The following is a 25,268-nucleotide window of genomic DNA, read 5'->3' on the forward strand; positions in this document are numbered from 1 at the left end:
TCATGTATTCAATTAATGTTTCCCATTGGCAAAAGAGTTGGTGCCACGGAAAGGAAAAAGGATGATGTACTTCTGTTTTTTAACAAATGATACAATTGCAAAGGTAACCACACCAAAGTCAGGCATGGTTAGAACGGACGGAGCGGTCCTCACAGAATGGTCTGGCAGTACACACCGCAATGAAGCACCATCCTCCGCAAACGGTACCATTTTTATAAAGTCAGTGTTTTGATAATTAAGTTATTAGAAGCACATGGATTCGATACATGCTAGCATTTTGGAGTCACAAGCAGTGCAAAGTATGCAAAAAAGAGCAGGAACCCCTGGGTAGGTTCAAGACGTGGGTGGAAAGCAGCTCCTTACTATAGAACACTCTACACACTCACCAACACTCCAAATCTTCTCACCTCAATGGGTGTTTTTGAGCATTGAATTAGCCCAGTACCAATCATAGTAGTTAGAGAGTGACATGGTTGATGAGGTGAATAATACCAGACCTGCCAGTTCACACAGTACCTCCGTGAGTCACACAGTTTTGGCTCCCTTCACAATGTCACCCGGTGAGGAGCCAAAATCACACAGTGGCAGGGAAGCAAACTGAAAACCACTGTAAACTGAATTTCCATCTCATTTTCTTAAGCAATAAGCAGCTGATCTCTATTAAGAGGTGTGAATATACTCCAGAACATCAGTGACGGCCTCAATGACCCTTTGTTTTTTTAGGGTTTGTTTTGGAAGTGGGTGGGAGTCTTTTGCAGGGGCAGAGTTCCTCTTTGGTAGCTCTCAGCATTCCACAGACAGAGAAATTCATTTGTCAGTTGGCAGGTATGTAACACATATGCTGAAGTGATCATTTTGGGAGAAGAAAACAGTGTCAGGAACACCAACACTGTGGGAAATATACTAGGAAGTGGGCAGGCTGGGATAATGCAGCATCATGAAAAATGCAGATTTATGACCTTATATATATATTAGCTTCTGGCGGTCGCTAGTATGTAGTTATAGTTAGGACCTTGTTTATATTCAAAAAGCGTTTTTGCTCTTGGCAAGATCTTTGGCGTCATTTGATGAATCTTCGCAAAAATTTCAAAACTAAAGGCCCTCTCACTGTAGCTGCTGTCTTAGAAATGTCAGGGTGATATGTCAAGCAGGGGCAGAGAAAAAGGGGGGATCCCAAAACGCTTTTTCTACCATTTTAATTTCGATAGGAAACTGTTGACACAGCTACAGCCCAAACTGCTGAACAGAATTACACCACATTTGGCATCAAGGTAGCTCTTGGTCCAGAGAGCATTCTTTTTGTTAAATGGTGTAAATCTGTTCAGTAGTTCCTGAGAACATTTCTAAGATATATATGGCTGCAGAGGACCCACGAACCCTGCATATCTTGTGCCTGAGATCTGATTGGCAGCCAACACTTCAAACCAGAAAGTGTTGGCTGCCATCTTGTGACTGGTTGAACCGAGTCACAAGAAAAAAGGTCAAAAAGATTAAAAATCAAGAAAAGGGGGCAGGGTAGAAACACCCTGACCCCCTAGGCCTGCTCACTAGGGCCCAAAAAATAATTTTTGTAAAAAATGTCAGTGGGATTCGCATTGGAGGTGTAAATCAGGACAAAAGAAAAAAATAAAGCACAGGTTCCGCGCTTAGTTTAATTATGCCCATGGTTGGCCAGGTCCCAGGGAGAATCATCAAAATACATGTGGGGGCTCGGATGGGCCCCCGCAGCCCCGGGGATGGCCACCTCCCTGGGGCTTATCTATTCAATGCGTGGGCTATTCGACCCCCCCTCAGCCCTGGGGACCGCCACCTCCCTGGGACTAATTTAATGTAATGCGGGGGCCACGCGCCCCATGCTGTCCCGGGACTGCCACTAAAGTAGATGGGAGGGAGGCCGCATGGCCCCTCTAGGAGCCCTCCTTGGCCCTGGAGACCGCCACCCCCTATGGGCAGCTTCAGCAATGTCCCAGGGTGCCTACCCCCGGGACATTGCAGTTTGCTATGGCATGGGGGGAGCACTGCTCCTGCCATGCCATAGCAAACTCTGGTCCACTTCATGGAAGCAAGAGCAGGAAAAATGCTCTTGCTTCCATGAAGCGGAGCAGAATTGCTTTTGGGCAGAGGGAGCTGCATGTTTGCAGCTCCCTCTGCCCAAAAGCAATGCCGGCTTCCGCAGGAGCCGGGGAGCTGGCAGGGAACGTGGAGCTTTGAGGCTATCCCGGTGTTCCCCAACAAAGTGGCCATGCCCCGGGGGATGGGGTCACCAGGCCGAAAATGGCAAGGGTAGGGTGGCCGTGCAGGCCCTCCGACTCATTTTTAGTAAAAAGAAAGGATGTGGTCATGCCCCGGAGGATAGGGTTTCCACAGCAATATTGGCCTCAGGAGGAGGGCCGCCCCCCACGAAAATGTTCAAATAAAAATGGAGGGCAGGTCCCGGGGTCCCCGGGGCAGAAATAGGCCTTGGGAACTTTTTCTTTATATGCGTCAGGCCCTGGGGAATGGGGTTCCAGGGCCCAAAAGGGTAAAGGGAAGGGGGGCAACACAGCCTCCTTTCCTAAAAATTACAAAAAACATCAGAAGCAGGCAACTCACCAGACGCCTGCCCCCTTTCTCCACAACTCTGCAAAACGCCTCCTGGCGCACTCTTGGTTGGGGGAGGAAGTCCCCTTCGCTGCTGAGGGTCCTTAGGGGCCAACTAGCCCACCTGTTACCTCCAGTAAGCCCCACACAGTGAGATTGATGAGAGGAGGTCTCAGGCCATGCCCCTTTTTAGACAAATCTGCAAACACACCTCTCGCGGAAGCGATGAGGACCCCTGGTGTCCTGAGGACTTCAGGACTAAAGTGGACTTCATCACCCAAGCAGAAGTGTGCCAGGAGGCACGCTTGCAGTGTGCTGTAGAAAGGGGCGTGGTCTCTGACAACCTCTCAGCAGTCCAACTGTGTGGCTCTGTCTTAACCGAGGTAACAGGAATGCTAGTTGGCCCCCAGGGTCACTCCAGAGGCAAGGACTTCATGCCCCAACCAAGAGCGCACCAGGAGGCGTGTTTGCAGAGTGGTGGACAAAGGGGGCAAGGCCTGCTATCAGAACTCCACAATCCTGCTGTGTGGGACTTACTGGAGGTAATAAGAGGGGTAGTTGGCACCATAGGACGTCCTTGGGTGTCAACTACCCCTCCAGTTGACTCCAGTAAGTCCCACACAATGGGATTTCTAAGAGGTCTTTGGAGGCCACATCCCCTTTGTCCACCATGCCTCCTTTTGCCACCAGTCTGCAAACACGCCTCCTGGCGCACTACTGGTTGGGGGATTAAGTCCACTTTACTCCAGAGGAACCCTTGGGGGCCAAGAAGCCCTCCTGGTACCTCCTGTAAGTCCTACGCATCGGAATTCCTGAGAGCTGGTTAGAGGACCAGACGACTTTGTCCACCACTCTGCAAACCTGACTGCTAGTTAAAGAAACCTTAGAAATACACTGAAAAAAAACTGGTTCCAGGGGCGTTATAGTTAGGAGTATGCATTAAAAAAAACCTTAGAAATTCACAAAAAACCAAGGTTTCAGGGACATTATAGTTAGTCCGACATTTCACTCGTATAAAACCAGAGAAATTCAGCCGTTATAGTCAGTTGAGCTAACTATAAATTGCGACCATGCAATACACTGCTTATGACCTCACATATTACATCACTCATGACCTGGTCAGTGACATCACTAATGACATATCAGATGACATCAGTGATGACATAATCCAGTGACTGAGTGTTTTTTTAAAGTTTATGATTGTAAAATATATATACATACCGAGGTGTAATGGCGAATCTGTGGGTGTATGAGTAACTGTATGGGTGACTCAGTGGGTGCTTGACTGACTGTATAAGTGAGTGATTAAGTGTCTCAGTGAATGTATGGGTGAGTGATGTTGTGTGAATGAGTGTATCTGTCTGTCAGTTGATGTCTAAGTGGGTGTATGAGTGTGTTAATGGGTACGTGAATGGCTGTATAGTTGATTGATTGATTGTCTGACCAAGTCTATGATTGACTGGGTGTCTGTGTGGGTGAGGAGGTGTGTGACTGCCTGTATGGTTCAGTGAGTGGGTGAGTCAGTGGCTGCATGGGGAACTGTTGTTTGTGTGAGAAATTGTATGGGTGAGTGTCTGTATGGCTGTGTTGGTGATTGAGTGCATGTGTCAGTATGAGTGAGTAACAGTATATGAAAGGCAGTATACGTGAGTGATGGGGTATATGAGTGATTGTATGCGTGAGTGAGTGAATGTGAGCGTGGCTAAATAGATGAGTGCATGCTTCTTTCAGTGACTGTATAGCTGAATGAGTATGTGTTAATATTTGTGTGAGTGATTGTGTAACTTTTTAGGTGAGTAAGTGGCTGTACCTTTTTCTTTTAGGTGGCGCACTGTCAGTGTGCCTCTTGACAGCCTCTGTGCTCACGGCTGTAATACGGCACAGGAGCAGAGACAAAGCGATCCTCAAGGGAATGCTCCCTGCAAATAGTCAAGGCGTTTTATGTGCACCAGCGCTATCGGTATTACAGAAGGGGGCCGCACAAGCATCTGCAGCCCCTTCTGTAATACCAAAGTGCCCCAGAGGCATGCAACGTTGGTGCAAACGTCTGTTGCACCCCCGGGGCACTCTCTGTAATTCGGCTCTGGGTGTGCAGATTTCAGCCCTCAGCCTCCAGTTTACTACCCATTGAGTAGAAAATCCACAGTCCTAGTTCTACCATCATTGTGTATTTCCACTTCTCTTTTCTTCACAAAGTAAACAGATTCTTCTGTGGAGACTGCCCTCTCAGACAAAATAAGCATTTGCTAAGCCAATAGATCTGGCTTTGGCCGCTCGAATTCTGTCAATTCTTGTTTTGTCATGTTTTTTGCAAAACGTTCTTGTTGGTAATATGCTGGGCTCTCATCAAGCTAAACAAAAAATAATTTGCTACAAGCGCAATAAAAAAACAACACATTAACACAGTACTCCCTGGCACTTAATACAACTGAAGTGGGCTGATACATTAATCCTTAATGCATGCTGGAGTGGGTAGAAGGAAAATGTAAATGACACCAACCACAGACTAAAACCGCTGCTGGAAACTGTTATACACATTTTTGTAAAATCGAAAGGTCTTGGTTTAACACAGATCTAAAAACGTAAATCAGTCTGGCATTAGTTGAAAGAATGATAAATAGCAAAGCACGAAAAAGGTAAGTGGGCAAAAAGAAGGAACACAAAGGAGAAAGAGAAAAAGGGAAGAAAAGAGGACAGAGAATTAAATGGAAGGAAAGAAATACAAAAGAAAAGTGGAAGGAGCAAATAGGAAAGAATTAGAAGGTTAAAGGAAAAATGAAGGAAGGAAAGAGAAATAAGTTAAGAGAAATAAGCAAACGGAAAGAAGTGAAGAAAAGGAAATGGAAGGAAAAAGAAAAGGAAGAAAAGACAGAAGGAAAGAAGTGAAATGGCACCAATGGAAAAAAGGGAAAAACAGAAAGAAAGAAGGCAACAAATTCAATTCAGGTTTATAAAGCACATTTGAGGGATTCCCAGTGCCAGCGGAAAGAAAAAACAGAGTAGGCAGAATTAAAATCTAGAAGAGCCAGGTTTTGAGCATCTTCCTGAACATCGCATGAGTTGTATAGGTGAAGATTGAGTGGCAGTGACTCCATAACCTTCGCCCAAAAAGGCAGAGCACTGCCCTCCCTGTTTTCCCAGTCTCACATTTGGAATAATGGCCAGATTGGAGTTACTCGACCGGAGCTCCCATTTCGTGATTTAGGGATGGATCAAATATCATATGTATAAAGATCCAGCCAGATGCATGGCTATATAAACATAGCAGAATACCTTATGCATTATGCGTTTTGATATTGGAAGTTGGCGCAGTAGGTGAAGGCATTGAGAGACTGAAGCACTGCGAGGAATATGGCATAGAAGATAGGCTACTACATTCTGAACAGTCTGCTGTTGCTTCAACCGGAAATCCGTGGTGCCCAGATTGCTATAATCCAGTCTTGAGGTTATTCGAACCTGTACAACAGTTTTGTGAGTATCCAAAGTTAGGAACCAAAGACTCTTTCTTAAACATCTGAGCAAGCCGAAACAACATGCTGCTACCTTGATAATTTGCTGATCTATGGTCAGTCTATCATCCAACGAAAAAACCCAAATTCTTAATCCCTTGCCTAGGAGAAAGGCAAAAACCTAACTCCTCTGGCCAACACTGAGGGACACAGAGCTGGGGTTGATTACCCAGTATTAGCACCAGGGGCAGCTCCTCCGCTAAGGTGGAGGAGCGTCACCCCACTGCTCTCGGAGCAGCACAAAGGAAAAATAAAATGATAATAATAGAACATTATTATCATTTTGTTTTTAGTGGAGCTTGGAGCCAAGTTATGGGGGGGCTGGGCTCGCTGTATCAGAGGGAGGAGGAGTGGTATAATATGTACCTCAAGTGCACATGGCGGTTTGGCAGTCATCTTGGGCATGTTCTCCACCGGGCTCTATTGGACAGCCTGGTTGGAGAACCTGTACGGGCTACCACTCCCTGTCTGAGAGCTGAAGTACGGTGCTCAGACCAATCCTGATGCTGTTGTCATGCTGGTGACAGCAGTGTTTTGATTGGCTAGGGGATCCCAGAAAACAAGAAGGGCGGAGGAGAGGCGACGGCTGGTGTTTTGCGACAAGCAGGTAAGCCTTCTTTAAAAAAAATTAACCCCCTCTCCCTGCCATTGTTCCCTACCAGCCTTACTGATTAGAACTTCAGTCTTGCTTCCATTTGATTTGAGGCAATTGAGCCACATCCAGTTCTCCAATTCCTTAAGACAGTGAACCATATTAGGTGTGGTGCTATTGTCCATAGCGCAAAGGCATATCACAGTTTGCTTATCATCACAGGAGTAGAGACAGAGAAGCAATGATTTTCCGCTGTATATGCCGATGATCAAACAGATTTGTTATATAGTGTCGGGCTCAAAGAAGACCCTCGGGGAACTCCATGAGGTAGTCTATACATTGAAGTTTTGTAAGGTTTTGCAATGACCTGAAAAAAATGATCTTCCAGAAATGAATGGAACCAGGATAAAGCAAGCCCTTGGACCCCCAACTTCGTTTAATCTCTTTAGGAGTACAGGGTGTGAAACAGTATTGAATGTGGCACTTAAATCCAAGAGAATTAGAGCCGCAGTTCCACCTCTGTCCAACTCCTGCCTAAGATATTCAGTGACTTCTAGCAGCACTGTTTCGGTGCTGTGCTCCGGTCGAAATCCAGACTTGTAAGGATGCAATACATTATGGGTTTCTAGAAATGTGGACAGCAGTAACATGCTTCTCAAGGATTTTGGTATGAGAGACAGTTAAGGAATTGGGTGATATTTGACTCAATCGGATATCTCCAAATAGTTTTTTAATAGTGGTAGTACCATTGCTTGTTTCAATGCTCCAGGGATCTTGCTGGAAGGTAGGGAAGTGTTCAGCAACTCAATTAAGATTGGGGAGAGCGTAGTGCTCATTGTGCTTAGCTCATCCAGAGGTAGAAGGTCTGAAGGAGAACCTGACTTAATAGCCTTTGATAAAGCCAGAAAATTTGCGGTCTCTAAAGGCTGAAAAAAAAAGTAAGGGCCAGATGTAGGTGGCCAGATACATGTCGGTAACGGCCGATTTCGGCTGTTACCGACCGGTATTTGGTTTTTGACATGTGGGGGGCCCAAATATTAACAAATCGGTAAATTTACCGATTCGGTAAATTTACAGATTCGGTAAAATACTTTGAGGGTGGGTCCGTTAATTAAAAGTTGCAGCAGCAGAATTTTAAAATCACTTATTATGGAGGAGGCTTTATTACACTTTGTGTTGTCAAAGTGAATATTGAAATCACCTAGGATAGTAGAATTGGCAAATGTAGGAATATAAGGAGGGAGTGTCTCGGCCAAGCCTGGAGTTCCAACTACCCACAGGGCCACCGTCCAAAAAGGGTAAAATTTGTAGTATTTGTATAGTAGTATAACTTGTATTATGCTCTCGGATCGAAACGTCGTCGACACCCTTAACTTCTCATACATACACCTTTGATGTCATTATTTGTTTATGTAGAGTCGTTTCTTGAGATTTGTTTGCTTAATTGCCCAATTGTGTTGAAAACAAACCGTGAGCATTGCCTGAAGATTTATTTTCCTGTTCCCCAACTGTATGTCCTAAATGCCTCTGTAGTAGGACACAGGCTTGTGTCCCACTAGTATTCCTGTTGGTGGAATCCTAAAATACTGTCTTTAAATTAAACATTGAACCTCTGTCCGGTTGGACAAGTTTTTTCTAATACAGCACAGGTTGGGTCTGTATTTATTTTTCCCTTGTCCATTTTCTCTTTCACTAGGGACAACTGTTGTGTTAGCATAAATCGAACCCCAAGGTCCCTAGCCGACTTTAATTGAGTTACCCTTGTTGTTAATACAATAGTCCGTGAGACCCCTGATTCTACAAGATAAATACTGCACTAATGACATCCCTATGTAACAGGAAGGGGTCTAAACTCGCCCTGCAGCTGGGGGCTGTTGTCGGCCAGAGCTGACGCAACTGTTTGCTCGAGTATGAAATCCTATCTGAGGGTGTTGGGCCAGAGTTCTTGGCATTATTGACAAAATGTTGAGGGACAGAATATTGAGAGGTAAGTATTTTATAGATTTTTCTATACCTAATTCCACATCTATGTACCTTGGCAATATTGTTATGTCATCAAGGTATACAGACGTGGACAGAATGGTAAATCTACACCTCCCTCTGTACACCTACCTCTTGATATTTTGTCCTTCTGTCATGATATCCGTTTACTCGATATTCAAGAGCACAGTCATATCAAAAGAGGGGGGAACTCCAAAGTAGTTAGTAACCATACTGGAGGAGGACACTCAGCTTCTCCTCTGGCCCTCTGACTCCATCCTGGTCAATACCTACCTGTGAGTGCCCTCCACCTTGGCTAACATTACGTAATGATCCTGCTAGTGAACAATCTCTCATCATTTGAACATCAGCAGATGCTCCTCTGTAAAGGCAGGGGAGCACTGCCCCACTGCTCAGAGGCAGCAGATAAAAAATAAAATGATAATAATCATTTTATGATCAATTTATTTTTGATCATTTTATTTCTCAGTGACTGAGCCGATGCAAGTCTAGGGTGAGGCCGTGCCATCCATTATGCATATAGACAGCAGCAGGGAGGAGTGGTCGGCACTTGTAAGTGCACATGTCAGTTTAGCCGGCTGTCTTAAGCAGGCCAAACTGACATGTGCAATTCTATTTCTCCAACCCAGCTGTGTTGCACAGCAGGGTGGAGAAAAGGCAAAGGCTTCCTGTCCCTGAGTAAGAGTCAAACCAGCCCACTCAGGCAATTCCTGATGCTTCTAGCATGCTTGATAATAGAATGAGAGAAGCGTCTGGATTGGGTGGACAGCCTTTGAGCAGGTGCTGTGTGGCCCATGGACTGCTAGGAACAGAGGAGCACAGAGGCGGCCGGCAGCATTAGTGACAGGTTAGTCCTTATATTAATTAATATTCCCCCGCTCTGCCCCACCAGTTTTATTGGTGGCAGCAGCTACTGCATTTGAGTTTAAAGAATACAAAGGAGTAAAATTAGACCAGCCACTAGTCTACCAAAGCAGAGGTGTCAAGCAGTACAGCCAATTGGTACAAAAGCATCACTGACGCCTATTATGCTTTACTTACGTAAGAGCTGTTACTTTCTTTTTCTCACTTAATAGCATTAGAAACGGGGCTTATGCTACCATAAACCTACGTTTAAACTTTCCTCTGTTTTAAATGCTTGTTGTAGTATGTCACATGATGACTAGTTTTACTGTTTCTTGTTCCAAATAAAGAAGTGCAAGTTCAATATAATATTAAAGAACATTCACAGATACTGTTCCCAGCAATGTGCTTTACCAAGGATGCTCAAGCTGCCCCAAGTTATTGGTATTTAATGTTTCAACAAGCATGTTTGAATAAAGCTGTGGGAACAACTAAATCCCATGTAACACTACTATGAGAAAATCCCCAAATGTATTCTGTATCTGAAGTAAAATGTTCCCTCCTGCTTGTTCCTTATTGGGACATGACCTAAGAATCATGTACTTGTGTAAAATGTCTTTGTCAAAAGTCCTATAAAAGGCTGTGCATTTCTCTGTACCCCAGAACCCCTATTCCCCACCCTTAGAAGATGAATCCATGCCAGATTTCATGCACACCTTTACTGACTTCTTGGTACTCATGAACTGTACACTCTGCTGCTAAACTTACTGATGGCATTGTCCATGTACCTTACCTGTTAATCATTTATATAAAACTTCAAACTAGAACTGGTGTCTGTCATTCTTATTAGAATTTCCCATTATTGATTATTGAATTTGATTACAAATGCATTACTGCAGGTCCAAATGGGGAGCACCAAATCCAGTATCGGGACTACAGCACTCCCAGTCCTAGCCGTTGGGGTGCTTTTGGCATGATGATTTAAGACCGGTTTGCACACAGTGACAGATCTGGTTGCAGGGGCGATGGTTCCAATTGGAGCCAACCAGTAATTGACAAAGCAATTGGCTATGGCACCGACCATTGGACCTTCATGGTCCAGATTTATGTCCCTGAGATTTAAATTGATCCATTCGCAACTCAATCCTGATTCCCAGAGACGAGGTGCGTCAAGAAGAGTGCCACTAGAGATTGCATGCATGTGAAAAATGAACAATCAGTTCATGTTGTGAGTAGTAGTAGGCGATTGAGGTGAAATGCAGTGGATGAATTTGAGATTAATAATTGTGTGGCTTTTATCTTGGGAACCTTGGGAGCGATAGTTATTGTATTCCTTATGATGCTCTTTGATTTTTGAAAATGGTACATGTATGAGTTGGTATACCTATTGTGTAGAGTTAAAGAGAGGTATGTTTGAACTTGCCTGGTAAGGTGAGGTGTGCTGTGAGGCTTTATCATTTGTACCAATATAGGGATGTAATCCTTTCTGAATGGTTGTACTAACTTAATTTGGTGATGGCTCACTCTGTGGTGCATAGGAGTGAACAAACCAGGTACAGTGACTTTCACAAGTCGAGGGCCCACTGTTGGATGAAAGTAGGTAGTATTCTTCCTATTGTAGAGATTTCTGCCTGGTCAGAGCAATCAAATATTGAAAATCGGGCGTTCTTTGTATCATCAAGGTACCGTGCAGGGATTTGCTAGTGGGTGGGTGCTGTAGCCACACTGTGCTAGGGTGACTGTTGACAGAGACACGTTGGTCTTCGTAGACAGCTCATGAATCCATTGGCACGAAGAAAGTGAGTGATTGGAATGGAGAGTGACTGAGAGCTTTCCAGAATGGGAAATTACTTGTAAAAGAAAGCGAAAGCTGTAAATAAGGAGGAAATGTTTTCCCCAGAAGGTACCCCTGCTCGGGAAAGAAGCAGCCACAAAGTATGTGTGGTACACAAACGGTAAAATGAGAAAGTTACAGTTGTCTGTCAGAGAATGCTTTCTTTAGAACAAGAACCCTCACTCACCCGAAGGTGACATGCTTAATCATTGGGTTCCCTCCTCACACCTGCACTAAATGGTGCCTGGTGTGGGCTACGACTCTCCAATGGAGAGGAGCAAAGGTGTTTTTAGTTAGAGGGGCGGAATGTTTGAGCAAGAGGCAGAGTGCTATCACGTGCATACAAAAAGGAGGGTGAGAACAGAACTATCTCCTGCTGTACTAAATATCAGTTTTTTGAATAAAAAAGCAAGAAGTGTCAAGAATTTGGAAAACATACCTCCTATGCGAGGTCAACATGTTTTGGCCCAGGAGTGATCCTACATTGGGTTCAGGGGCATTCGTTGGGACTAAAATGATACAATCACTTCACAGTTGTACTATATCGTAAGGACTGTGCTCACTCTTAAGCCTCAAGAGGCACCCTAGACTGCAGAGCTGAATGTCGTCTGCGGATCTCTGAATGGAGTGTCTTGAGGCTCGAAAGTGGGCAGAACCCTTACTTTATGGTACGACGGTGGATGCAAGACTAAGACATTGGGGGGCACCTTCTGTATCATCTGGCATACTATTGTGTGTCTCAGATCAGGTTTTAGAATTGTTATTGCAGAGTGACTGTACCATTTTTGTCCTGGGGAATGCCCCTGAACCAAATGTAGGGTCACTTCCTGGGTAGAAACATGTTGAACTTTGAATAGGGAGTATTTTCTTTCAAACGCCCTGTCACAACCCAGGCCGAATAATGACTGAGCCTTGCCCAATACCAAGGCATCCTCTATGTCAGCCCTAAAGGTCCCAAAGTCTGTCATGGTGCGGATTCCTTGTACCAAATATAGATGCAGGGAGAGTTCCCCATGTCCAACTGAGCCATAGGGTACACAATACATTGACGATGTCTCAAAATAGCCTAGTCCGCATGATGTTTGAGCCTTCCACAGATTTCAATCAGGACCAATCATGGGGCCTGAGGGGGATGAGGAGTGCTCACTTGGCGCAATCCTGGAAATGGACCTGAGTCGACTGCATGTGGACAGAGAGGTTAACAGTCATCCTGTATCTTTCATAATAGACACAGGAGCCACTCGTTTGATGGTTCGAACAGTTGAGGTCCCTAACCCATCCCTCTTGCGAAAATAAGTTTAAGTTGTAGGTATTGCCAACAAGCAGCATACCAATCAAATTACCGCCCTGTTCCAGTATAAATAGGAGATATCAAAGAACAACATCAGTTTGTGATCTGTGATTCTGTTCCTGTGAACTTGTTAGGAAGAGACCTCATTTGTGCAGTCTACTGCACACAGAACGGAGTTGGAATTGAAACTGAAGCAGCCAGTGCGGAGTTCAAGTTACAGTTGCCGGAACCTGCTTTCAGGTTATAGCCGGTTATTATAAAAGTTGACCTAACAATTGATTTGAGAGAGATGTCTAGGAATTCACAAGGAGGGAAATTGGATTGATCAAAAGCGCTATAGAATGCTGTTTTTCCACAGACCCCTCCGTATAAAATGACTACAGAAGGCACAGCAATTAGCCTTATCATTGAGAGCATGATCGAAGCAGTGCATTTTGAAGGCAATTATTAAGAGTCCATGTAACTAACTGTTCATGGCTTTACAAAAAGTGGAGGCTAGATCAAAACCTCTGGAAAATTAACCAAATTATCGTTCAATGCTATCCCGTGGTACTGAACCCTGCTGTAATTTTGTTTTAGAATTACCCCTGAGGCAGAGTGGTTTGCGGTCATTGACCTCAGCCAAGACTTCTTCTCAGTTCACTTACACAAAGAGACCCACTAAAGTCCTTATTGGAACTACAATGTCCCGGGCCTAGCCATCGGCGTGCTTTTGCCATGATTAAGACGGGTTGCACATTGACACTTACGAATATGGATACCGGTGTATTTGCAGTGCTCTGAAATAGTTTTATGAATAAGTTTAAAGAAAATGTAACCATTAATAGTAAGCCTGGGCGGTGATCTTCACTCTGCTTGCAGAGTTTTCCGCACTCCGCGTTATGCAGAGCGCTCAGAATTATGAAAATCGCCGGTCTGCAGAGCAGAGTATTTTTCCTCACTCGCTCGTCAACATCACATTGGCAAGTGAGGAAAATCTACTTTCTAGCGAGATTTTTCCTCGTTTGCGCTTGTCAACATCATGTTGGAAAGCGCGAGTGAGGGAAATCAACCTCCCAACGAGATTTCTCAATGCGGGCTGTCAGGTTTCTCAATGTGAGTGGCAATGAATGCTTATGACTGCTCGCATAGAGGAACCATCCGTTCCCATTGAGAAAGCTGCCGCTTGAGTTCCAAAAATCCACTCGAGCGTCAGAAAGGAAGCAGAGCCAACTTGCCTCGCTTGCACTGTGCATTGTGCCATTTTCGATAATTTCACAGCACAGACAAACACCTGGTGCTGAAAATTACAGCAAATGCCATTTTTCCTAACACTCTGCTGCTCGCGGAGCTCTGCATAGCGTGGCGCATGTTTTTTTGCACTTCGCGGAGTTCTGCATTGCAGAACTCTGCGAATACCACCCAGGCTTAGTTAACAGAATGACTGAAAAAGATCTGCTGATCATAATTTGTTTGTGCAGGCTCATGCTCTTAAAATATGTGGACACCTGTTACAGCTCACTAAAAAATAATCTTGCATTGCTATCCAGTTAAGATTACTGTTTAATTGATACTTTTTTTTTCTTTAGATTCCAGTGCCGGCGAGGGCTTGCCTCTCTTCTACATTATCCTGCCTATTGTCCTCCGGCTTGCATTCTTTTTTAATCTGATTGTTGCTCTGGAGATCCAAAGACAGAGAAGGAAAACCTCCAGTGAGTAGGCTAGACTGCTTTTTACATTGTTGCATATTTGTACTCTTTCTTTTAAGTTCAGAAATAATAGTCCCCTTCGTGAATGTGTGGGCAAGCTATTAAAACGTATGGTTTGTCAACTGGTATCTCAAAATTATTGTTCACATAAGGAGTAGCAAATAAAGTCTCAAATAATAAATATTTTTTTTTAAATGAGCTTTTTCGGTATGGGTAAAGGCAGCTTCAGCAGTTTCCAGAGCTTTTGCCATGACAAAACAAGCATTTGCAATGCAATATTTCTCGCATTTTGCGAGAGTTTAAGCTATTGGCATTGTAAATGACAATACATTTCAGTTATCTGTTTTGATAATTAACACATAAATAAAAGGCACTGTCATTTACAATGCCAATATCTCAAACTCTTGTAAATGCGAGATCTATTTCACTTTAAAAAAGCGGCGCCATTGTCCCTGGCTGCTTGGAAAGTGAAACCGCGCATTGCACGCTGAATGTTGCAGGAAAGCATCTTGTGCCTGCAGTAGGAGAAACTCATTAAAAAAAATAATGATTACACACTAAATAAGACATACTGTGTAACAACCGAAGTAAAAGGGTCTGTCCTCATAGGGAAGATACAAATGAGGATAAGGCGGTACTAAGGAGGGACAAACAAGCCTATTAATGAATCAGGAACCAGCTTTTATGAAGGGCAATGACACAATCCAATGACAAAGATGTACGGAAAGTGGGTGGGGCTTCAAGTTCATACTCCTATACAGCATTCCTCACAGAGCAGCGCATGCGTGCCCAGGCTTGATTTGCAATGCAATAGGTCTTGCATTTGCGAGATTTTGAGCATTTGGCATTGTAAGTGACAATGCATTTTATTTATGTGTTTTGGAAACCTGCAAGCAGTGCTTAAACACACATTTTGTACTTATAGTTGTTGCTCACGAGAAGCAAGGCTGGCAGTAACTGCGCCTCTTTTACTGCCAGCCTTGCTTCTCTTAAGTGTGTGCTTATGCAGCGTTTCAGGTTTTCAACACATATAAATAAAAGTCATTGTCATTTACGATGCCAATAGCTCAAACTCTCGCAAATGCGAGACCTATTACATTGCAAATGCTTGTTCTCTTTAGAAGTCTCCCAGTGCCTACTGCAATTAACAAGACAGAGCTGAGGATCGTGACAGAGGAAAAAGGATGTACCTAAGCTTTTTAAAACCAGGCTCTAGTGTGCCAGGAAAATGCCTGGTGGAATAAAATGCCGGTCTGCTCTGAGTAGAGGGGACAGTCCAGGAATCTAATGGAAGCCACCAAGAGAATGGAGTTTTGGATTCAATGTTCGCTGACCTTGGTTTAGTGTCTGGGGTAATAAGGTAGAGAGGGTCAGTTGGTCTTGGGAGAGTTTGGATTGGGTGGACTGTTATTACAAAATAAGTCACAAATCTGATTTATGTGTTGCACTGACAAAGGAACACAAAATAAAATTATTGAAAACTAAAAAAAAGAAATCTATATATCAAATTAAGGTGATTACACAAAACAAAATAAAATAGTTTGAACCATTTTTTAAAGTTTTGGCATAAAAATTATACCTAGCCAGCCTTTCAGATTACACCTGCAGAGAAGTAGGACTTGCGCATACACAGGGAGTTTGCAACATTTTCAGTCGCACCAGAACCTATTTTAATTATTATAAATGAGTCACCCTGGCTCTGTTCATGTCTTCGGTGAGGTTTCCGGGGTAAATTAATGCATGGTGGGCTGTGAAGATGTTTTTTTTTGTTTTTTTGTATTTAATAACTTTTTTATTGACATCAACAATAGGGTAGTAAATACATAAATACATAGAATAAATTAATATAGATAATAATCCTCAGCAGGACAGTAAATTAATCAAAGAAAAGATTGATAAATAAGCCTTGTGCCTTTACCCCGGACATATTGACATAACAATTAAATCATTTATGCATAAGGACCTAAGTAGGTTTCCTTATCTAATTAATCTTATATCGCCAGATCCATGGGACCCCAAATATTCTCATTTTTAACCATAGAACCAATACCCCCAGCTTTAGCCAAGGCAGTTTCCAGACCATATGTTTCCCTAATGATGGTCCACCAATCACAAATTGTTGGTGGTGACGGGGAAATCCAGGCCCAGGCTATAGGTAGCCTAACGGCAACTATCATAATTATAAAAATTGGTCATGCCACAGCTGGTTTGTCTGCTTTATAACCTTACATAATTTCTGAAGCCATTAGTGAGGGACCCACTGCTAATTTAGAGTGAAGCACCTTGCCAATCTTCTGCCAGTAGATGCGCAATTCCGGGCATTCTATAAACATATGAATAGGATTAGCAGCCTGAGTCCCACATTTGGGGCATTTAGTCTTTTCGCCACAATTATTACCTCCTGCCCCTTTGGCTATCCTCTCTGGTGTGTAATATAGCATACAAATGGTGCGAAATTGCTGTAATTGTAAACTCACTGAGTGAACTGAGTCCCCTATATTACCCAAAGCCTGAGTAATCCTGCCAGGTGATATGACTATATTCAGTACTTGACTCCAACGTATTGTAAGTTTGGCACATCTATCCACCTTAAAAGTAGACAGGTGTTTATACATATTACCTATTAAGGACTTAGTTTTTTCACCATATAAACAGTCCCGGATCAAAGACTGGGTTATCATAATCAAATCCAAATACTTCCACAAATACTCCCTAATTTGCAGATATTTAAACAGAAATTGAGTAGGTAATTTGTGGTGAAGTCGTAAAGCTTCAAATGATTTGATTCCCCTTGCTTCATACAAATCTCCCAGACAGATAATCCCATACTTATACCAAGATCTACCCATATAGTCATGAAACACTTCAGGAAACATTGGGTGTCCCCACAATGGAAGCTTAGTATGTATTAAGGATATATTACTTCTTGCAGCCATAGCCTGCCATATAAAAATGCTATCCGTGACTCTCTTAAATCTGATACGTTTGAAGTCATTTGGATCATTAGCGCGAAATCCGAAAAATAAACTATCATCTCTTAGAATCAACATGTATAGAGAATCTTTATGGTCACTCCCCAAAAGACTATGAAAGCGCCTGGCAAAACGCTGCCCAGAAATAGACTCTAAAGCAGGGGTCTCCAACCTTTTCTGTAGTGAGAGCTAATTCTGCTCAAGAAAAGTCCTGCCGAGCTACTAGCTGCAAGAACTAGAGTGAAAATGTGTTAGTTGGGAGCATGATCAACCAAAGAGCTGAGGAGGAGAGAGTATGCATCCAGGGCATAGAAAGTTAGAAGCCTCACATTCAGTTTTGTGTGGGTGTGTGACATTGTGTCCTTCCCTAATAAACAGTGTTGATTCCTTAAAGCTACTCCTAGTGTCAAAGCCTGCCAAATATGTATGCTGGTCCCCATCATAAGAGTATTATCTCTGACGCAATTGAGCCCGTTCATGGTATAATTGTGCCATAGCGATAACATGTTCATCCTTGACTATTTTGTGTATTCAAGTCTAGTAATTACATACCTGCTGCCATCACTGACATATAAAGAGCATGACTGGCCTGCTTTTAGCCCTTCCTGACAGAGTGGCAACCGCTTCTCCCATAATAATGGCCATAACTAATATATGTTGGGCATCTAGCTGTACAAAAGGGGGTGGTGATGAACGGAGCATCTGAACCAATCAAACACTCACACCCAGTCAAAAGATCTGGGTTTGATCCGGTCGGTGATGGATCAAACCCAGATCTTTTGACTGGGTGTGAGTGTTTGATTGGTTCAGATGCTCCGTTCATCACCACCCCCTTTTGTACCGCTTTGGCCGCCATAAGTGTGGCAGGGTATGCTCAGACGTGAGTCCCTGGCTCACTTTGCCACTGGATTCAAACAAGCCGGGCTGAAGACGACTGGAATGCCAGAAACCGGTCCTCGGAAGCTTGTTTCCGGTCCAGGGAAGGCATGGCTTGGCAGTTCGGGCTGGACTGTTCCCATGAGGCACAGGGTCAGACTGATTTGCATATAGCCATGTCTGAACTGGGGTGGCAGAGTGGGCTAAAGAACGGTGATGGATCAAACCCAGATCTTTTAACTGGGTGTGAGTGTTTGATTGGTTCAGATGCTCCATCCATCACCACCCCCTTTTGTACCGCTAAGGGCATCTAGCTGTGGCACAGTGGTAGCCCTGATTTAATGATGGGCATTATTAGCATAACAGAGGCATTCGTAATGTTAGGGTGAGCAAGCATGGCCTATGATTCCAAAACCTGGGTATTTGAAGCAGAATTTCTCCATGAGAGGTATTTTTACATGGTGGTACTCAATGGAAACGAAAAGCTGATGTTTAGCGACTGTTTACTTTTTAACAAGGAAAAGTGATTTGATTTTTAAAGGAAAAAATTGTTTTTCAGAAAGGTTTTTCTTCTGGAAAATTGAGTTTGATTGCTCAAAGTGGAAAGCGATTTTGATATAAAAATATGTGTATTTTCAAAAACTAATATACTAATGAAGCCAAATATTGCAATTCTAAAATACATTTAAAGTTGTTAGCTGAATGATAATTCAATTTGAGTTGGGGAGACTTACTGCTGTGGTAATACCCTTTGTGGCACACAGCATGTGATGATTTGAATTTTACTTGATTACCAGCATTTAATATTGATAAACGTTTCCCTAGCATTCTGCTGATAAGTTCACCTGGAATGTTTGGGTGGTTACTACTGATAATCGTGCTTAGGGTGGTCACAGTGTAATGGTACTACATATCAAAAGCATTTTACAGTGATAAAATATGCTAGTAGCTCGGCAGGACTTTTCTTGAGCAGAATTAGCTCTCACTACAGAAAAGGTTGGAGACCCCTGGCCTACATCAATGGGCATATAGTGGCAGATATTGCCGGACGGAGCAAAATAGTAGGTGGCATTTAACTTTACACAGGTGCACAGATGGGCTTTTTCACCGTGCAGTAATTATTTATAAGTCATACATGATGGAACATATTTTCTGAGATTGTAGTTCAAGTGCTCACCAAATAAGTGACAGCAGGCGTGATGTGACGAGTGAAGGTGGTTTTAAAATATATACATTGCATTCGTTTAAACAATTAAACGAGTATCTTGTTGTATAGGGGATGACCACGTTTCGAACTCACTGATTTGAGATCATCATCAGGACAAAAGTAGTCAGCATGAACAATCTATAAGAAAACGGTAGAGAGAATTGTATTAAAGATGGCCCCTGAGTCAATAGTTACAGAACACTAATCTAAAAATAGTGCTCCCAGTGGATCTAATCAATTAACAATGAACTGATTAGTTCAACAGATTAAAAAAAAATGTAACTTCCCATATAGTCATGCACTAGTTAAGAGAGAGACGCAGTGACAGTAATTAGAACATAAACCTAGTGCTCACTCATAAATGAGTTTGATTGAATCATCAATTGTAACACGTGGTCAAGAAATGAAAAAAATATTTATTTTTTTTAAGTTGCCCTAGAGCTCCCACATAGATATGTCTTGAATAAGTGAGGTAAAAGTTGAGAGAAGTATGAGCCTGAAGGAAGAAGATTTTAGGGATAGAAAGTTGGGTAAGGCTGTGCAGAATTTACGCCGTTGTGCTCTAAGAATAAGGAGCTACTTACCAGGCAACCAGAATGGAGCCGGCGCCTGGAATTGCTGGTAGTTCCCCGAAAGGAGGGCCTGGGGGGGCAGCCGACCACGGGGAGGTCACCCCCCCCGGGCGGTTTGGGAGGTGGGGGGAGGGGGTTTGCAGTAAGCAAGGCGGGTTTTGAATTTGGGCTTGTTTTTTATAGCCCAAAAGGAGCCCAAGCAGAAAAGCTTTGGGCTCTCTCTCCCAGCCACCATTTTAGGTTTGGTGACCTTGTGGCTGGGAGCTTAGTCACAATTTTTTTGTATTTTAGTCAGGGAATTTTTTTTGGTGCGGTTAATATAGTCGGGGGTAGTTTGTTTCTAGGTGGTGTTAGTGTGCAATTCCCTTCAATGGCCGCCGAGGATTACCGTGTCCTTGAAGCCATCAGGCTTCTGAGTGAGGCAGGAAGACTCGATCTGGTGGCCCCCACGCGACAGGCCTCCGTGGGAGTGGCAGCAGTCGTAGAGGCATGTATATCTCCCAAGAGACCCCGGATGGAGGCGGTGAGCGATCGGACTGCCCGCGATTTAAAAAGGCGGCCAGGGTGGTAAATCGCGTTTGCCGGTGGCACTTTATGAGGGCGATGCTTCCGCATTACAGCGGGTAGGTAGTGGAGGTACCAGGGACGGGGGCGCATTGTTTAAGGAACCGCCGGTGCTGCTTTCCGCCCCAGAGGTTCATGGCAGGGCGGTGTCGGCTCCCGCGCCTCGAGGAAGCGCGGGGGAGGGCTTGGCAGCAAGAGATGCTTGGCCTCGTTGTCCGCTGCCCGGTGGTGAGCACAGAGCTGGGTGGAGGAAGGGAGGAGGGTTTGAAACATCTTCTCCTGCTCGCGAGCGGGAGAAGAATGTCAAGCATGCAGGGGAAAAGCAGTACAAGGTGTGTGTTCCGGCCTCCGCTATGGTGTGTAAGGAGGTTCCCTTGTTGCAGGAGGGGAGAGGGGGGCGAGTTAAGCACGCCAACACGAGCCCGGTCTGTGATGGGTTATGATAAGTTGACATCTAGTGTTAGGGCAGTACAAGATGTGGGGGGGCCTGATGTGGGGGCGGGAAAGGGTGCCTTTTAGCCCTCTTCTTTTTTCTCCTCAGTACTCAATAAGGGTGAGGTGGTATCTGTGGCTAGTGGCTCAGTGGGGGAGGGGTAGTGGGCATAGATGGGCGGGTGGGTTCTTTCTCCCACACTAGGAGAGGGGCATGATTCTAGAATGTTGCCACCCCCCCTATCATCGGGTTTCAGGGGGCCTGTTCCTGGATCGGTGGGCATCAGTGATGGGGTGGATTCAGCAAGGGTGGGGGAAGGGTGCAGATGGGGCGGGGCAGATCCTGGGAAGGTTTGGATATATTTCCATCATGGGCTGAAGGTGTCCGGGATGCTGGGTCAGGTGATGGTGGGGTAGGTTATGGTGTTCCTCAGCGAGTTGCGGGCGGGGAGGCTTTTTCTGGTCACGTGGGGGGAGGGTTGGTGGGATTGACGCAGCACAGGATGTCCAGGGTGTAGGTTGTAAAGGTTATGGGGGCAGGTTTTTGGTACCGTCGGCTTTGACAGTTCCAGCGTTGTTGGATTGGAGTAGTGGTGAGGAGGTGGGGGAATCCCCCCCTCTGTCAGACGTAGGGTGAGTTTGAGAGGTGCAGGCCAGGTGGTGCAGGGGGAAGGTTTGTGGTCAGTTGTAGGTGCGTCAGGTAAAAAGGAGGACTGGGGGGTAATTAGCCGTGAGGGACCCAGCACATCAGTTCAAACTTTTTCTTCACAGGGCAGGGAATGTCGCGGAGCAGCAGACTTTGTAGGGCAAAGTGCAGCCCAAGGGCGCTGAGGAGAAGGGAGGGTGGAGCCTTGCGCGGCACATTCCGTACCGTCGGGGGATCCCTGCGTGGCCAGCAGAAGAAGGTTCAGCAAGACCTCGCTGGCCCTAACGTTACTGCAGCCACAACGGATTGATTGGACAGCGGACACTAATTTTAGGTGTGGTCAATGTTTGGGGGAGTACCGGCGTGTACAGTCGGCTCCCCCACCAGGTGTACAGAGGGAGGCCGTTGGGCCCATTAAAGGTCATGAAGGGTCCGGTAAGACCTGTGGTATGGCGTTGGTGCATGGCCCTTCACAGATGGAGGAGCCGCTGGTTCTGGATTACGATGACGATAGCCCCGAAGAAGGGTAACTGTGTGATAATGAGGATGGGGGGGCCTTCTCATGTTTCGCATAGTGTTTTGCAGGCACCTGAAGTTGTGCAGCCCAGGAAAGCAGTGGTGTCTGGACCCAGAAGAGAGCGCGGCCCCTCGGTGAGGGCTCCTCAGATGGGGGACAACGCAGAACAAATGGCATGACGGTCGGCGCCCGGGCGGGCCCCCTTGTTAGAGCCAGGTGTGCTTGTTGAACCACGGGCCAAACCAAAAATGGTGTCTGTGGGGATTGGGGAGAAGAATTTGGTGGGGCGGGGGGGCAGAAGCTGTACAAAGGCACCTATGTAAAGGATCAGGGTGTGGGTACTAGTGAAGGGGAAGGAGTTTTGGGCACTAAGGTGGAGAGTGGAATGAACACTGAGACAGTCGACTCTGCTAAAGAACCCTTACATAGTAAGGAGTTAAAGATTAAGAAGCTCCCTTATATGAGTGTGACAAAGCCTTTAGGTGCACATTTGATGTTATCAACAAAAGAGAGGATTTTGAAAGGGGAGTATGTTGAAATTTTGAAATTGTTGCACAGGTAGGTACGTTCAAAAGAAGGTTCTAAAGAGGAGGAATACGAGTTAGTTAAGCGTCTAAAGGTACCTTTAACCATTGAAAATTGGACAGCAGCTTTTCTAATTTATGCCAGCGTTTACTGTGAAAGGTTTTCAGAGCGCTCTATTGCCATTTTTAAATATATGGACCTCATCAGGAAGGCTCAGATCACGGGTGGTGGTTTTGCGTGGGCTCAATATGATGAGGAGTTCCGGGCCCGTATGGCTTGGGATCCGGAGGCAAAGTGGGGAGAGCTAGATACTGATTTGAGGCAACACACAATGGGGGCACCGGCTAAGAGTAAGACTATATTCACGGCTAGCGGTTTGCCATTGGTATATCGGCCCTTTCAGGGGAATTCCACCCGGGGAGGGGTGGGGAGCGCGTCAACAACACACAGTGGGTCTGGGACATGTTGGAATTTTAACAAGGGCCTGTGCACAAGAGAATACTGTAAGTTCTGACACGAGTGTTCGCAATGTAATAAAAGGAATCATCCCTTGGTCAAATGTTGGGGGGCTAAGAATACAAGCAGTCAGCAGTGGCAACAGCTGAGTACCAGCTCTACTGACCCCTCACAGCAATTCCAAGGTACCAGAGGGGGTAAAGGTCCACAAGGGGCTGGACCCAAAGGCTCCTACTCCGGTTAGGCTGGTACAATTAGCAGAAGGTCTCAAGGGGTATGGGGATGTGAGTGCAAGAAGGGTGTTACTGGAAGGCTTTCAGGATGGGTTTCGACTCGGTTACAATGGGCCGCAGCTGCAGCGCTGGTCAAAGAATTTGAAATTGGCTGATGAGCAGAAGGCAGTTGTGCAAGAAAAATTGAACAAGGAAGTGCAGGGAGGGAGGATGGCAGGGCCATTTGATGAGTGGCCTCTGGAGGATTTGATTATTTCCCCTATTGGGGTGGTCCCGAAGGAAGAGGCAGGTTAGTACAGATTAATCCAACACCTATCATGGCCAGAGGGGTCTTCAGTCAATGATTTCATTGATGAGGAGGCGGCCTCTGTTTCATATTCCTCAGTTGACGTTGCTAAGTCACTAGTAGTGTCCGCGGGCGCAACTGCAGAGATGGCAAAATGCGATATAAAATATGCATTTAGATTGCTTCCAGTCCATCCAGATGATGGGAATATTCTGGGGATACATTTTGATGGTAAATGGTATGTGAACAAAGCATTTCCGATGGGTTGCTCGATGTCCTGTGCTCTATTTGAGTGTTTCAGCACTGTCTTGCAATGGTATTTTAGACAACGCACTGGTCATGAGTTAATAACGCACTATTTGGACGATTTCTTTTTCGTCAGTTCCCCGGGCTCCACGGAGTGCCAGGCAGCCCTGGACATGTTCCAAGAGCTTATGGAGGACTTGGGAGTGCCGTTGGTACCAGAGAAGACAATGGGTCCTTGCGCGACCATGTCTTTTCTGGGAATTGAGATTGACTTAGTGGCAATGCAGGCTCGCTTGCCAGTCGAAAAGAAAGTGAAAATGTTGGAACTCTAGGAGACAATGCTAACAAAACAGAAAGTGACGGTGAAGGAGGTACAAGTTCTGCAAGGCCATCTTAATTTTGCTTGCAGGGTGGTCAGGGCGAGGAGGACTTTTTGTAGACGGTTGGGTCGAGCACTGTCAGGACATCATTTGCCTCATCATCATGTGCGTTTGTCAGCAGGGGTTAAAGAAGATCTGCGTATGTGGTCTGTCTTTTTACACTCTTTCAATGGAATTCCTTTAGCCAGGGAGGGGGATTTTCATTGGGATGTACAGATCTTCTCGGATGCAGCAGGCAGTGATGGTTTCGGTCTTTACTGGCAGGGCAGGTGGTGTGCAGAGAAGTGGCCGGCCCAATGGAGGGACGGTGGAAGAAGTATAGCATTTTTGGAACTCTTTCCAGTGTTGGTGGCCTTGACATTGTGGGGACAAGATTTGGCACATAAGAAGGTTTTGTTTAGGATTGATAATATGGCTGTGGTGGACATTATCAATAGACAGTCGGCCAGGGATGAACAGATTCTGAAACTGCTGCGGGTTTTTGTATTAGGTTGCCTCAGATATGACATCGCTTTCAGGGACATCACCGGTGTGGACAATGACATTGTGGATGCTTTGTCTCATTCGCAGTGGGAAAGATGGGCTGGCCAAGGAGGCGGACAGGACACCGACCCCCATGCCGGATCACTTGTGGTATGTAGGCATGGTAGGGTCATACAATTGGTGGTAGGTTCATTGTCTGCATCGACCTGGGCTGCATATGGGCTGGCTTGGAAGGATTTCTTGGCATCAGGTGCTTGTAAGCGGGAGCCAGGTTGGCGTAGGTCTGAAGATGTTATCAGTTTATCCTGGATTTAATGGACAAAGGCCTGTCTAGGGTTACTATAGCAGGGAAGCTGGCAGGCATTTCATTCATGGGGAAGCTCTTTTGGGGTTACTCTCCTTCTGCAGGGGAGGTGGGGACGAGAATGTTGGAGGGTTGGGCTAGGGAGCGGGGTATGGAGCGGTCTGTGCGGAGCCCCCTATCATGGCAGAATTTACCCAGGGTGGTAGAAGTTTTATCGTTGGTTTGCAGGGA

The 25,268-nt window shown here is 45.1% G+C and overlaps 1 protein-coding gene across 1 annotated transcript in view; it reads left to right on the forward strand.

Moving 5' to 3' along the window:
- The window catches only part of LOC144752162 (uncharacterized), a 144,966-nt gene that overhangs the window by 48,282 nt on the left and 71,416 nt on the right, over positions 1–25,268 (forward strand). The window contains exons 4-6 of the mRNA XM_078640088.1: positions 87–203; positions 724–825; positions 14,219–14,341. Of these exons, the coding sequence (XP_078496214.1) occupies positions 87–203; positions 724–825; positions 14,219–14,341 (342 nt within the window). The remainder of the gene's footprint in view (positions 1–86; positions 204–723; positions 826–14,218; positions 14,342–25,268) is intronic.

This window comes from Lissotriton helveticus, chromosome 4_2 (assembly GCF_964261635.1).
Source record: "Lissotriton helveticus chromosome 4_2, aLisHel1.1, whole genome shotgun sequence".
NCBI classification, from domain to species: domain Eukaryota; kingdom Metazoa; phylum Chordata; class Amphibia; order Caudata; family Salamandridae; genus Lissotriton; species Lissotriton helveticus.